Consider the following 15121-nt stretch of genomic DNA (forward strand, 5'->3'; position numbering starts at 1 on the left):
ATTAGGCCAAACCAAACTGATAATTCAAAGAGACTTGCAAAGATATCAAATCATGCATATAAGAATTCAAAGAAGAATCAAATATTTTTCATAGATAAACTTGATCATAAACCCACAATTCACCGGATCTCGGCAAACACACCGCAAAAAGTATTACATCGAATAGATCTCCAAGAACATTGAGGAGAACTTTGTATTAAAGATCAAAGAGAGAGAAGAAGCCATCTAGCTAATAACTATGGACCCGAAGGTCTGTGGTAAACTACTCACACATCATTGGAGAGGCTATGATGTTGATGTAGAAGCCCTCCGTGATCGAATCCCCCTCCAGCAGATCGCCGGAAAAGGTCCCTAGATGGGATCTCATGCGTACATAAGGTTGCGGCGGTGGAAAAGTGGTTTCGTGGCTCCCCTGGATGTTTTCAGGGTATAATAGTATATATAGGCAAAAGAAGTAGGTCAGTGGAGCTACGAGGGGCCCACGAGGGTGGGGGGCATGCCGCCCTACCTCATGGCTGCCTCGTTGCTTCCTTGACCTCCACTCTAAGTCTCCTGGATTGCGTTTGTTCCAAAAAAGATCCTCGCGATGGTTTCATTCCGTTAGGATTCTGTTTGATATTCCTTTTCTGCGAAACACTGAAATAGGCAAAAAAACAGCAATTTGCATTGGGCCTTCGGTTAATAGGTTAGTCCCAAAAATAATATAAAAGTGCATAATAAAGCCCATTAAACATCCAAAACAGATAATATAATAGCATGGAACAATCAAAAATTATAGATACATTGGAGACGTATTGATCAACACAATATTAATATGGAACCTGATGCTAAACCCGTTGTTGATCACCAACGTCGGTTAAATACGAAAATGAAGGAAGTGGTTAGAACAGAAATCTTAAAACTTCTGGAAGCAGGTATAATCTATCCCATAGCTGATAGTAGATGGGTAAGTCCTTTTCATTGTGTCCCTAAAAAAGGAGGTATACCGGTTGTTCCTAATAATAAGAATGAACTTATTCCACAAAGAATTGTTAAGGCCATATAATTAATGGTAATTGATTTTAGAAAATTAAACAAAGCAACTCGGAAAGATCATTACTCTGTGCCTTTTATTGATCAAATGCTTGAAAGATTATCTAAGAACACACATTTTTGCTTCCTTGATGGATATTCTAGTTTTTCACAAATACCTGTCTCTCAACCTGATCAAGAAAAGACCACTTTTACTTGTCCCTTTGGAACCTATGCTTATAGTCGTATGCCTTTCGGTTTATGTAATGCACCTGCTATCTTTCTAATATGTATGATTGCTATATTCTCTGACTTTTGTGAAAAGATTGTTGAGGTTTTCATGGACAACTTCTCTGTTTATGGGAAGTCTTTTGATGATTGTTTAAGCAATCTTGATCGAGTTTTGCAGAGATGTGAATAAAAAAATCTTGTCTTCAATTGGGAGAAGTGCCACTTTATGGTTAATGAAGGCATTGTCTTGGGTCATAAAATTTCTTAAAGAGGTATTGGAGGGGACAAAGCTAAGGTTGATGCAATTGAGAAAATGCCATGTCCTAAAGATATAAAAGGTATCTGTAGTTTCTTAGGTCATGCTGGTTTCTATAGGAGATTTATCAAAGACTTTTCTAAAATTTCTAGGCCTCTTACGAATCTTTTGCAAAAGGATATTCCTTTTGTTTTTGATGATGATCGTTTAGAAGCCTTTGAAACACTCAAGAAAGCCTTAATTTTGGCACCTATTATTCAACCACCTGATTGGAACTTGCCTTTTGAAATTATGTGTGATGCTAGTGATTATGTTGTTGGTGCTATTCTAGGACAAAGAGTTGATAAGAAATTGAACGTTATTCATTATGCTAGTAAAACTCTAGACAGTGCTCAACAAAACTATGCTACTACTGAAAAAGAATTCTTAGCAATGGTGTTTGCTTGTGACAAATTTAGACCTTATATTGTTGATTCCAAAGTAATTGTTCACACCGATCATGCTGCTATTAAATATCTTATGGAAAAGAAAGATGCTAAACCTAGACTTATTCGATGGGTTCTCTTGTTACAAGAATTTGATTTACATATCATTGAAAGAACAGGAGCTGAGAACCCCGCAGCTGATAATTTATCTAGGCTTGAAAATGTGCCTGATGACCCAGTAGCTATTGATGATAGTTTTCCTAATGAGCAGTTAGCTGCAATAAATGTTGCTCATAATACTCCTTGGTATGTTGACTATGCTAATTACATTGTTGCTAAATATTTGAAGGAAATATGCCCTAGAGACAATAATAAAGTTGTTATTTATATTTCCTTATATCATGATAAATGTTTATTATTCAAGCTAGAATTGTATTATCCGGAAACTTAGTACATGTGTGAATACATAGACAAACAGAGTGTCCCTAGTATGCGTCTACTTGAATAGCTCATTAATCAAAGATGGCTAAGTTTCCTAGCCATAGACATGTGTTACCATTTGATGAACGAGATCACATCATTAGAGAATGATGTGATGGACTGGACCCATCTGTTAGCTTAGGACTATGATAATTTAGTTTATTGCTATTGCTTTCTTCATGACCTATACATGTTCCTATGACTATGAGATTATGCAACTCCCGAATACCAGAGGAACACCTTGTGTGCTATCAAACGTCACAACATAACTAGGATGATTATAAAGATTCTCTACAGGTGTCTCCGATGGTGTTTGTTGAGTTGGCATATATCAAGATTAGGATTTATCACTCCGTGTATCGGAGAGGTATCTCTAGGACCTCTTGGTAATGCACATCACTATGAGCCTTGCAAGCAATGTGACTAATGAGTTAGTCATGATATGATGCATTACGGAACGTGTAAAGAGACTTGCTGGTAACGAGATTGAACTAGGTATGATGATACCGAAGATCGAATCTCCGGCAAGTAACATATCGATGACAAAGGGAACAACGTATGCTGTTATGCGGTTTGACTGATAAAGATCTTCATAGAATATGTAGGAACCAATATGAGCATCCAGGTTCTGCTATTGGTTATTGACCGGAGATGTGTCTTGGTCATGTCTACATAGTTCTCGAACCCGTAGGGTCCGCACGCCTAACGTTCGTTGACGATATGTATTGTGAGTTATGTGTTTTGATGTACCGAAGGTTGTTCGGAGTCCCGGATGTGATCACGAACATGACGAGGAGCCTCAAAATGGTCGAGACATAAAGATTGATATATTGGACCATGTTATTCGGACACCGGAAGTGTTCCGGATAGTTTCGGATAAAACCGGAGTGCCGGAGGGTTACCGGAATCCCCCTCGGGAAGTTATGGGCCTTAGTGGGCCTTAAGGGAGAGAGAGGGCCGCAGCCAGGAGGTGGAGCCCCCCCAACCAAGGGGAGTCCGAATAGGACAAGGGGAAGGGGGCACGGCCCCTCTTTCGCTCCCTCTCCCTCTCCTTCCTTCTTCTCCTAGTTGGACTAGGAAAGGGGGGAACCTACTCCTACTAGGAGTAGGATTCCCCTCTTGGCGCGCGCCCTAGGGGCCGGCCGGCCCTCCCCTCCTCTCTCTCCTTTATATACAGGGGAGGGGCACCCCATACACACGCAAGTTGATCTTTAGCCATGTGCGGTGTCCCCCTCCACAGTTTTCCACCTCGGTCATATTGTCGTAGTGCTTAGGCGAAGCCCTGCGTCGGTAACTTCATCATCACTGTCAAAACGCCGTCGTGCTGATGCAACTCACCCTCGGCCTCAGCTAGATCAAGAGTATGATGTACATCACCAAGCAGAATGTGTGCAAATCGTGGAGGTGCCATGCGTTCGGTACTTGATCGGTTGGATCGCGAAGACGTTTGACTACATCAACCACATTACTAAACGCTTCCGCTTTCGGTCTACAAGGGTACGTAGACCTGATACGTCCATTTTGCATCATGCTTTTATATCGATATTTATTGCATTATAGACTGTTATTTCACTTTATGTCACAATATTTATGGCTATTCTCTCTTATTTTACAAGGTTTAAATAAGGAGGGAGAATGCCGGCAGCTGGAATTCTGGGCTAGAAAAGGAGCAAATATTAGAGACCTATTCTGCGCAACTCCAAAAGTCCTGAAACTCCACGGAACATCTTAAAACAAATAAAGAAAAATCCTCGCCAAAGATGAAGGCCAGGGGGCCCACACCCTGCTCACAAGGGTGGGGGGCGCCCCCCCTAGGGCGCGCCCCCTACCTCGTGGGCCCCTGGTGGCTCTCCGACATACATCTTCTCCTATATGAAGTCTTTCGATGAGAAAAAAAGAAGAAGGAACTTTTCGGGACTGCCGGGGACTTCCCTCCGGAGAGGGGGAAATCCTCACCATCGTCATCCACCAACGCTCCTCTCATCGGGAGAGGGCAATCTCCATCAACATCTTCCACAGCACCATCTCATCTCCAAACCCTAGTTCATCTCTTGTATCCAATTCTTGTCTCAAAGTCCGGGATTGGTGCTAGTAGGTTGCTAGTAGTGTTGATTACTCCTTGTAGTTGATGCTAATTGGTTCATTTGGTGGAAGATCATATGTTCAGATCCTATATGCATATTATTACCCCTCTGATTATGAACATGAATATGCTTTGTGAGTAATTATGTTTGTTCCTAAGGACGAGGGAGAAGTCTTGCTATTAGTAGTCATGTGAATTTGGTATTCGTTTGATATTTTGATAAGATGTATGTTGTCTAGCCTCTAGTGGTGTTATGTGAACGTCGACTACATAACACTTCACCATTATTTGGGCCTAGAGGAAGGCATTGGGAACTGATATCTACTACACAACCTTCTTCTTGTAGATGTTGTTGGGCCTCCAAGTGCAGAGGTTTGTAGGACAGTAGCAAATTTCCCTCAAGTGGATGACCTAAGGTTTATCAATCCGTAGGAGGCGTAGGATGAAGATGGTCTCTCTCAAGCAACCCTGCAACCAAATAACAAAGAGTCTCTTGTGTCCCAACACACCCAATACAATGGTAAGTTGTATAGGTGCACTAGTTCGGGAAGAAATGGTGATACAAGTGCAATATGGATAGTAGATAATAATTTTTGTAATCTGAAATAATAAAAACAGCAAGGTAGCAAGTGATAAAAGTGAGCGTAAACGGTATTGCAATGCGTTGAAACAAGGCCTAGGGTTCATACTTTCGCTAGTGTAAGTTCCCTCAACAATGATAACATAATTGGATCACATAACTATCCCTCAACATGCAATAAAGAGTCACACCAAAGTCACTAATAGCGGAGAACGAACGAAGAGATTATGGTAGGGGACGAAACCACCCCAAAATTATTCTTTCTAATCAATCCGTTGGGCTATTCCTATAAGTGTCACAAACAGCCCTAGAGTTCATACTAGAATAACACCTTAAGATACAAATCAACCAAAACCCTAATGTCACCTAGATACTCCAATGTCACCTCAAGTATCCGTGGGTATGATTAGACGATATGCATCACACAATCTCAGATTCATCTATTCAACTAACACAAAGGACCTCGAAGAGTGCCCCAAAGTTCCTACCGGAGAATCACGACGAAAACGTGTGCCAACCCCTATGCATAGGTTCCCAATGTCAACGAACCTGCAAGTTGATCACCTTAACATACATCAAGTGGCACGTGGTATCCCATTGTCACCACAGATATCCACGGCAAGACATACATCAAGTGTTCTCAAGTCTTTAAAGACTCAATCCGATAAGATAACCCAAAGGGGAAACTCAATTCATTACAAGAGAGAAGAGGGAGGAGAAACATATGATCCAACTATAATAGCAAAGCTCGCGATACATCAAGATCGAGTATCATCTCAAGAACACGAGAGAGAGAGAGATCAAACACATAGCTACTGGTACATACCCTCAGCCCCGAGGGAGAACTACTCCCTCCTCGTCATGGAGAGCACCGGGATGATGAAGATGGCCACCGGTGAGGGATCCCCCTACGGCAGGGTGCCGGAACTGGGTCCCGATTGACTTTTGGTGGCTACGGAGGCTTCTGCGGCGGAACTCCCGATCTATCTTCTGGAAGTTTTAGGGTACACAGGGGGAGCCACGGGGGCCCCACGAGGCTAGGGGGCGCGCCCCCCACCCTCGTGGGCAGCTCCCGTATCTTCTGACGTGGGGTCCAAGTCCATCAGGTGTGTTTCCTTCCAAAAATAACTTCTCCAGTTGATTTCGTTCCGTTTCGACTCCGTCTGATATTCCTTTTCTTCAAAACACTGAAATAGGCATAAACAACAATCTGGGCTGGGCCTCCGGTTAATAGGTTAGTCCCATATTGCCAAAACAGTAGATAATATATCATGGAGCAATCAAAAATTATAGATACGTTGGAGACGTATCAAGCATCCCCAAGCTTAATTCCTGCTCGTCCTCGAGTAGGTAAATGATAAAAAAGATAATTTTTGATGTGGAATGCTAGTTGGCATAATTTCAATGTAATTCTTCTTAATTGTGGATGAATATTCAGATCCGAAAGATTCAAGACAAAAGTTCATATTGACATAAAAATAATTAATACTTCAAGCATACTAACTAAGCAATCATGTCTTCTCAAAATAACATGGCCAAAGAAAGTTCATCCCTACAAAATCATATAGTCTGGCTATGTTCCATCTTCACCACACAACATATTTAAATCATGCACAACCCCGATGACAAGCCAAGCAATTGTTTCATACTTTTGATGTTCTCAAACTTTTTCAATCTTCACGCAATACATGAGCGTGAGCCATGGACATAGCACTATAGGTGGAATAGAATGGTGGTTGTGGAGAAGACAAAAAGGGAGAAGATAGTCTCACATCAACTAGGCGTATCAACGGGCTATGGAGATGCCCATCAATAGATATCAATGTGAGTGAGTAGGGATTGCCATGCAACGAATGCACTAGAGCTATAAATGTATGAAATCTCAACAAAAGAAACTAGTGGGTGTGCATCCAACTTGCTTGCTTACGAAGACCTAGGGCACTTGAGGAGGCCCATCATTGGAATATACAAGCCAAGTTCTATAATGTAAAATTCCCACTAGTATATGAAAGTGACAACATATGAGACTATCTATATGAAGAACATGGTGCTACTTTGAAGCACAAGTGTGGAAAAAGGATAGTAGCATTGCCCCTTTATATATATTTTTTATATTTTTTATTTGGCCTTTCCTTTTTTACGGCTTTTCTCCTTTTTTTATTTGGCCTTCCCTTTTTTTATTTGGCCTTTTTTTGGGACAATGCTCTATTAATGATGATCATGACACTTCTATTTATTTACAACTCGATGATTACAACTTGGTACTAGAACAAAGTATGACTCTATATGAATGCCTCCGGCGGTGTACCGGTATGTGCAATGATGCATGAGTGACAAGTATGAAAGAATTATGAACGGTGGCTTTGCCGCAAATACTATGTCAACTACATGATCATGCTAAGCAATATGACAATGATGAAGCGTGTCATAATAAACGGAACGGTGGAAAGTTGCATGGCAATATATCTCGGAATGGCTATGGAAATGCCATAATAGTTAGGTATGGTGGCGTTTTTGAGGGAGGTATATGGTGGGTGTATGATACCGGCGAAAGGTGCGCGGTATTAGAGAGGCTAGCAAAGGTGGAAGGGTGAGAGTGCATATGATCCATGGACTCAACATTAGTCATAAAGAACTCATATACTTATTGCAAAAATCTATAGGTTATCAAATCAAAGTATTACGCACATGCTCCTAGGGGGATAGATTGGTAGGAAAAGACCATCGCTCGTCCCCGACCGCCACTCATAAGGAAGACAATCAATAAATAAATCATGCTCCGACTTCGTCACATAACGGTTCACCATACGTGCATGCTACGGGAATCACAAACTTCAACACAAGTATTTCTCAAATTCACAACTACTCAACTAGCATGACTCTAATATCACCATCTCATATCTCAAAACAATTCATCAAGTATCAAACTTCTCTTAGTATTCAACACACTCATAAGAGAATTTTATTATTCTTGAATACCTAGCATATTAGGATTTTAAGCAAATTACCATGATATTTAAGACTCTCAAAATAATATAAGTGAAGCATGGGAGTTCATCTATTTCTTCAAAATAAAACTACCACCATGCTCTAAAAGGATATAAGTGAAACACTAGAGCAAATGACCAACTACTCTGAAAGATATAAGTGAAGATCAATGAGTAGTTGAATAATTATGAAACTATGTGAAGACTCTCTAACATTTAATAATTTCAGATCTTGGTATTATATTCAAACAGCAAGCAAAGCAAAAGAAAATGAGATTCTAAGAATGGAAAACATCATGTGAAGAAGCAAAAACTTAGGATCAACCGATACTAACCGATAGTTTGTTGAAGAAGAAAGGTGGGATGCCAACCGGGGCATCCCCAAGCTTGAGCTTTTGTGTCTCCTTAATTCCTCTCATATCATGGTCTCCCTAAATCTCAAAAGCTTCATCCACACAAAACTTCAACAAGAACTCGTGAGATAAGTTAGTATAAACCATTGCAAAACCTTATCATACTCTACTGTAGAAAATCACTAAAATTATTATTAAACATTGCATACTAAATGCCTCTTCATATTTAATAGTCCTATCCTCAAATAGAATCATTAAAGAAGCAAACATATGCAAACAATGCAAACATAACAGCAATCTACCTAAACAGGACAGTCTGTAAAGAATGCTGCAACATCCATACTTCCCTAGCTCCAAAAATTATGAAAGAAAATTCCCACTGTAGTAAATTTATCAGAGCTTAATATGCAAAAGGTTTCAACATTTTATCACATTCTGACTTTTCTAGGGAATTATTGCAACAGCGGTAAACTTTCTGTTTTCAAACAGCAACATGTATACTTGTAACATAGGCATAGTAAAGGCTATCAATGCCACTTTTATTGAAATAAAATATGCAAAACATTGTTCTAAATAACAGAAAGCAAATCCTAACAAAATAAATTGACGCTCCAAGCAAAACACATATCATGTGGTGAATAAAAATATAGCTCCAAGTAAAGTTACCGATGAACGAAGACGAAAGAGGGGATGCCTTCCGATCCTCTCTTTCATCGCCGCCAGCGCCAACGCCACGGCCGAGTCGCAGCAGAACTGCTTCTACCTCACCGTCATGTACGCCGCCGGCATCTCCAGCGCCGAGGGACCCACCTCCCCCACCGCCGCCCATTGCATCCTCGGCCTCGGCCTGTCCACCCCTCCCTCCCAGCGCTCCAAGTCCAACAACGCAGCCATCTACGCCACCACCATCCCAATCGCCTTCATCCTCGCCCTGTCGGCCCTCGCATTCTTTGTCTGGAGAAAGACAAGGCACGCCAAGAAGAAGAAGAGGAACCACACCATCCCTGAGGAGGGGTCGGAGGACCGGCGTCCGCACCTAAGGCCCAACACCGGCTCAATACTCTTCGACATCGCCGAGCTGTCCAAGGGGACGGACAACTTCGCGGACCGAAACCTCATCGGCCGCGGTGGGTTCGGAGTTGTCTACCGCGGCGTGCTCGCGGATGGGTCTGTGGTTGCTGTCAAGAAGATGCTCAACCCAGAAATGGACGGCGGTGACGAGGAGTTCACCAACGAGGTGGAGATCATCAGCCACCTCCGGCACCGGAACCTGGTGCCGCTGCGTGGCTGTTGCATTGTCGACGACGACATAGAGGAAGGTAAGCAGATGTTCCTGGTGTACGACTTCATGCCCAATGGATCGCTCGAGGAGTTCATCTTCCAGGACAGAGTAGGAAGCAGCAAGCGGGCGGCATTGACATGGGCACAACGCCGGAACATAATAATGGATGTGGCAAAGGGGCTGGAATATCTGCATTATGGTGTCAAGCCTGCGATCTATCACAGGGACATCAAGGCGACCAACATATTGCTCGACAATGAGATGCGGGCACGCGTGGCGGACTTCGGGCTAGCCAGGAGGAGCCGAGAAGGGCAGTCTCACCTCACGACGCGGGTTGCCGGCACACATGGCTACCTGGCGCCGGAGTACGCGCTCTATGGACAATTGACAGAGAAGAGCGACGTCTATAGCTTCGGCGTTCTGGTGCTTGAGATATTGAGCGGGCGGCATGTGCTTGACATGACGGCTTCGAATGGGCCAGTGCTGATCACCGACTGGGCGTGGACGCTCATCAAGGCTGGCCAGTCAAGGGAGGTGCTCGACGATGCACTGTCGACGTGCGAGAGCCCAAGAGGTGATGCCATCGAAAGGTTTGTTCTTGTTGGAATCCTGTGCGCTCATGTGATGGTCGCGCTCCGACCGACCATCACAGAGGCGGTGAAGATGCTTGAGGGGGACATGGACATACCAGAGATACCAGATCGGCCGCTGCCATTTGGGCACAACTTTTTGATGTTCAGCGAAGCTGGGAGCAACTTCAGCGCTTCCCCGGCTATCAGCGGCCCTTTAATGGATAATGGGGACATGCTTAGGTGATGTAATTCTTGTGTTTGTTCTGGTCAACTGAAGTTCAGAGTTGTGTGTCATTACCTCTTGATTGTATTGACTTTCTGAATGAGGCATTCAAATGCCCAAAATGGCATTCACATCAAACTTTGTTACTTTGGCACCTTGGCCATCATCACTAACATTCAAGCCACACTGTAACCAGGATAGGCAGCAATTATACAAGCATCTTGACAGGGACAGGAACTGTCTTAGTTAAAGTTATGTGCTGGGAACCAACTAGCGCTGTTAAGTTCATCAAGCCAGACATGAAAAGGAAGATACATTTTTAAGGTTGCACAAGGAAATTGAAGCTGGCAGTTGTGGCCTGCAGGTAGAGGAGCTTCAGTTGACACAGGCCGTGGCAGGATTCGGTGGCCTACTTGTCTTCCTGCAAGTTGGGGTGGCTGGGCTGCAGCCGGAAGGTGAACGGCATCTGGGAAGTGAAATCCCTACCCTGATGGTACCCGAGCTCCATCTCCCTCATGCCGCTGCTCAGGTCGTCCTGCTGGTGCTGGAAACAAGAGGAGAACTTCAGCGATTTCTCAGCTTTTGGGTTACTTACCAGTAAAGCAGAAAGTGCGGTTACCATTCACTGAAATTTTAACCTATGCAGTGAATTATGTTATTACAGTTTCAGTTATTCAATTGGACTGGGTAGAGGTGATTCGGTTTGCAGGGTATGAAGACAGGCATGCTGTTTTGAAAAATAATGCAGCAAGGAACTATTGTAGTGGCGAGTTATTTGGTTGCTGAGTAGATGACTCTGATCAGCCACATTAAGTACTGATCAGTGGTCTAACTGCATTAGCAACACTTTACTGAAACCAAGATAATGCCCTTGGAGGATATGATTATGCTCCATTTCACTAGTTGGCAAAAGATGATGCATGTCTGCAGTTCCGCAGGGTGATTAATTCTAGACTGAAGAAAGCAAGGAAGTGCTCAAGAATTACCATCCTCAGAGCCAGCAGCTTGTGCTCCTCCTCCAGCATCTTCTCCTGCGGTAAATCACAAAGGAGGAGCATGATCAGAATTTTCTTTGCCAATAAAAAGCAGATCTTTGCAAATTCTTCTTCAAGAAACTCCCATGGTGTACAGAAGGAAATGCAAAGAGCAGTGGTAAATTTAGGGCCCATACATTCCTCCTGTGCATCTTCCAGTGGTCCATCTGCAACAAGGAGACGGCACCAACATCAGAGACAGACAACAATATTCCACAAAACAAAGATGAAACACTTGCAAGCTCTGAATTTTGTACACCCAGCATGCATTACCATCTTGTCCCTGAGGTTGGTCTGGCCGTTCGTGAGAGCTTCCTCGATGGCGATCAGTTCCTTGGGCTGCAGGGAGTTCACATCCTCGCCTTTCATATGCCTGCACCGTCAATCAGCTGCCGCAATGAGTCATACTCATACAAACATTGAAGAGCCGCAGGTAGAATTGGAAAGAGAGAAAAAATCAAAGCTGGATGGAACAACACTTGCCTGAGCTCGATCTGCATGTTGTCGTTCTCCTTCTTCACCCTGTCGATCTCTGCGCTGATGCTCTGAAAAACAAAACATCTCCAGGGCTTTCAGACTCTGAACATGTTTATTGGATGTGTGCTGAAAGAAACCGCTGAGGTAGATCAGGCAAGAACCTTGTGCTTCTCGTCCCACAGGATCTTGCCGGAGTTGGTCTGGTACTTCTCCAAGATCCTCGGTAGCCTGACAGACAGCAAAGGCAAAGTTAGCAGCTTCGTGACCGGCTTAAAAAGAAGAAGAAGAAGAAGAAGAAGAAGAAGAAGAAGAAGAAGAAGAAACAGAGCCCTTGGCTAGAAGCACAATAAAGGGTGAGAGAGGGAGGAAGGGGAGAACAAGTTACGTGGTCTTGGGCGTCCAGAAGTCGTAGAGCTTGCCGGCGCTGGAGAAGATGACGACGCCGACCTCGGCGTCGCAGAGCACGCCGATCTCGCGGGCCTTCTTCACCAGCCCGGCCCGGCGCTTGGCGAAGGTCACCTGGCGGTTGGACGAGTTCTCGATCCTCTTGATCTCGATCTTGCCGCGCCCCATCCCAACAAGCTCCTCGCTCGCCGAGAAGAAAGAAAGAGGACCCAGGAGCACCCAAGACCCGGAAGACTCCTCCTCCCTTGTCTCTGTGGAGTGTGGACGGCTGGGAGCGGCAGCGACCTGTGGTGGTGGCGATCTTTATGGGCGGGCGTGAATGCCATGGCCGGGGGGAGGTTGGGGGGAGTAAAGGAGGGTGGCTGCCATGGAGGGAATGGAGGTGAGGGGACTTTCGGCTCGCCCCAGGGTCGGATGGCCGGAAATGGAAACTGCTCGCGTGCTCTGCTTCGGTTCGTTGCGGTTGGATTTTAGCTGACCCTGGCTCGCTCGCTTGCGTTGGAGGGGAGGGGGCTCCCGTTTGATCGGCGGACACTTCACGCGCTCTCCCATGTCTCTCTCTATTTCCCTCCTCTTTTTTGCCTTTCATTTCATCCCTTTCCCCTTTATTTTTGCGGGGAGCGTCCTCTCTTCCTTTATTATGGTTCATTCATAGATTCCCTTTTTACCCTTCTCTTTGGCAGTAATTTTTTTCTTGGATTATGTACTTTTTTAGTGGATTATATACTTTTCAAAAGTAGAGCTAACAACCTAAATCATTATAATTTAATTTCCATTCGGAAATTGCTTACCACATATACCGTGGTCCTAGGCAGTAATCTTGTGGGAGCAGTGATACAGGTCCGACGATTTTTAAGACGATGCTTGTATGATGATGGAATGAAATTGCTACTTGAACAAGGATCATTTTACAGGAAATTAGTATGATGGAATAAAATCGATTGCCGGCTGGGCCATTCCGGACAGCTTTTCGCCCATGCAGATGTCGGCGGTCGACGTGTGTGACTTGCCGCAGCTCGTTCGGGCGCGGATGAGCACGGGCTCCGGCAGTGCCCGGGCTGCCCTTGACACGTTTAACGGAATGACCGAACAAGAGTCCGTGCGTTTTTTTTTGCTCTTGTCCGATCAGATTTTAGCACAAACCATTAGTTCATTTCGCTCATGATGAATACTTGCAAACCATAATCATGTAGGAGGCGTTTTTGTCGAACATGATCAAGTGGGAGAAGGCACATGCCGTCCATGATGTCGCGGCTACCAAAATTTCGTTCATATGGACGGGCATTTTTTCGATGAGGGAGAACAAGAAGGAGGAAAGGTCAACCCTATGTTGAATGCGCAAAAGGAAAGGATGAAGTGGGACCGGAAAAGGGCGGAGAAGAAGCTGGAAATTGAGAGGCAGAAGATCGAGTTCGAGAAGCAACAAGCTGCGATCAAATGGGAGCTCGAGAAGGCCAAGACATCTGGTGACATAGAGCTTGAGAAAGAGAGGTTGCAACTCGAACGGGACGTGGAAGATGCGAGGATCATGTTGGCGGACGAGTCCCTCTTGAATGAGCATGCGAAGAAGTGGCTTGTGGACAAGAAGATGAAGATCAACGACTGTAGGAAGTACGAGGCGGCGAGGGTGGCTGCGGCTCGGATGCAGGCAGAGCAGGACGAGCAGGAGCAGGCGCCCAGCCAGTGATCCGACGCCACCCGTCATGCTCGGTCATTGATTTCATTTTGTCATGTCCGGTTTGTTGAATTATGATTTGCTTTGCTTTCTTTCGAACTTTGGCATTCAGACGGTTGTATCGTTTGATTGACATGCATGGATTTAAGGATCAGAATTTGCTGTATGTGGATGTGCGGCGCCACATTTGAGGAGTGCCCAGTCAGTTCCCGCGGACGCGTCCGAACGCGTTTGAGGGTCGGATTTGTCAAGTCCCGCTGTAGATGCTCTTATCTCTTTGTGTAAAAAAAAAAATCTTCCCACAGGAATTATGAGTATCGTGGTCATTTCCTTGTTTTTTTAAGAATGGGCTTTCCACGGATTTCTATTGGAGAATCAACACAAAAGTTAAGCACAATTTGTAGGTGGCTCTCATGTCCGTTTCTCTTTGCCAACGGGAAAAAAGGAAGCGAGAGGGACAAGAGTGCATCAATCAATCAATGTGATCAAAGGCTCCCTCCCCATCATCCGAAAAAAAGAGGCTCCCTATCCATTGAATGGTCACACGGCCTTTCCAGGTCCCCATATTATTGAGAAACAGTATAACGTAGCCACCTACAAGTCTTCATAGCGTTTCGAGCGTCTCAGTCGTCGGATCCTTCCAACGTACGCTGTAGATCAGCTCGGTCGTCCTTGGGTGGTTCACGCGCCGCGAAAGCCGTTTCGCGGGCTGCTGCTTCGTAGAGCGAGCGCTCGTTTCTGTCCGTAATCGGGCCAGGAAGGCCCACGTGCAGTCGAAACACACTCGCATGGGCCAGGCTATGTGTTGGCAGCGCTATCCCTTCTCCCTACGATGCCGCCGTCGTTAGGGTCCCCGGTCCGTGATGCGCCATCGTTACTTCCCCGTGATGCGCCGCCGCCTTCCTCCGTCCTGCCGGCGAGCTTCCTCTGCACATCTGCCTCTGCGTATGTGCCCTTCATTGGCCTTTATTCTTCCACTGCAGGCTCCTTCTTTATTGTTCTTAATCTCCGGTCTTGCTGCGTACCTCCACGGCGGCTGCGGCGGGC

General features: G+C 44.8%; 2 protein-coding genes across 2 annotated transcripts; one reads left to right on the forward strand and one right to left on the reverse strand.

Moving 5' to 3' along the window:
- Positions 1 to 9116: 9116 nt before the first annotated feature.
- Positions 9117 to 10629, forward strand: LOC125527524 (probable receptor-like protein kinase At1g11050; the record flags this gene model as incomplete). The annotated part of the gene is given in 1 exon segment (XM_048692033.1): positions 9117 to 10629. A coding segment is annotated over 1 exon segment (1388 nt), but the record flags the coding sequence as incomplete, so codon positions are not given.
- LOC125527525 (MADS-box transcription factor 4-like) lies at positions 10623 to 12836 on the reverse strand. The gene is made up of 7 exons (XM_048692034.1): positions 12380 to 12836; positions 12156 to 12222; positions 12001 to 12062; positions 11791 to 11890; positions 11655 to 11684; positions 11470 to 11514; positions 10623 to 11027 (listed from the first exon to the last, which is right to left on the reverse strand). The coding sequence occupies exons 1-7, from the start codon at positions 12565 to 12567 to the stop codon at positions 10893 to 10895; spliced, it is 627 nt and encodes a 208-aa protein (XP_048547991.1). The 5' UTR covers positions 12568 to 12836; the 3' UTR covers positions 10623 to 10892.
- Between the last annotated feature and the right edge of the window lie 2285 nt (positions 12837 to 15121).

This window comes from Triticum urartu, unplaced genomic scaffold, assembly GCF_003073215.2.
Source record: "Triticum urartu cultivar G1812 unplaced genomic scaffold, Tu2.1 TuUngrouped_contig_4227, whole genome shotgun sequence".
Classification (NCBI taxonomy): domain Eukaryota; kingdom Viridiplantae; phylum Streptophyta; class Magnoliopsida; order Poales; family Poaceae; genus Triticum; species Triticum urartu.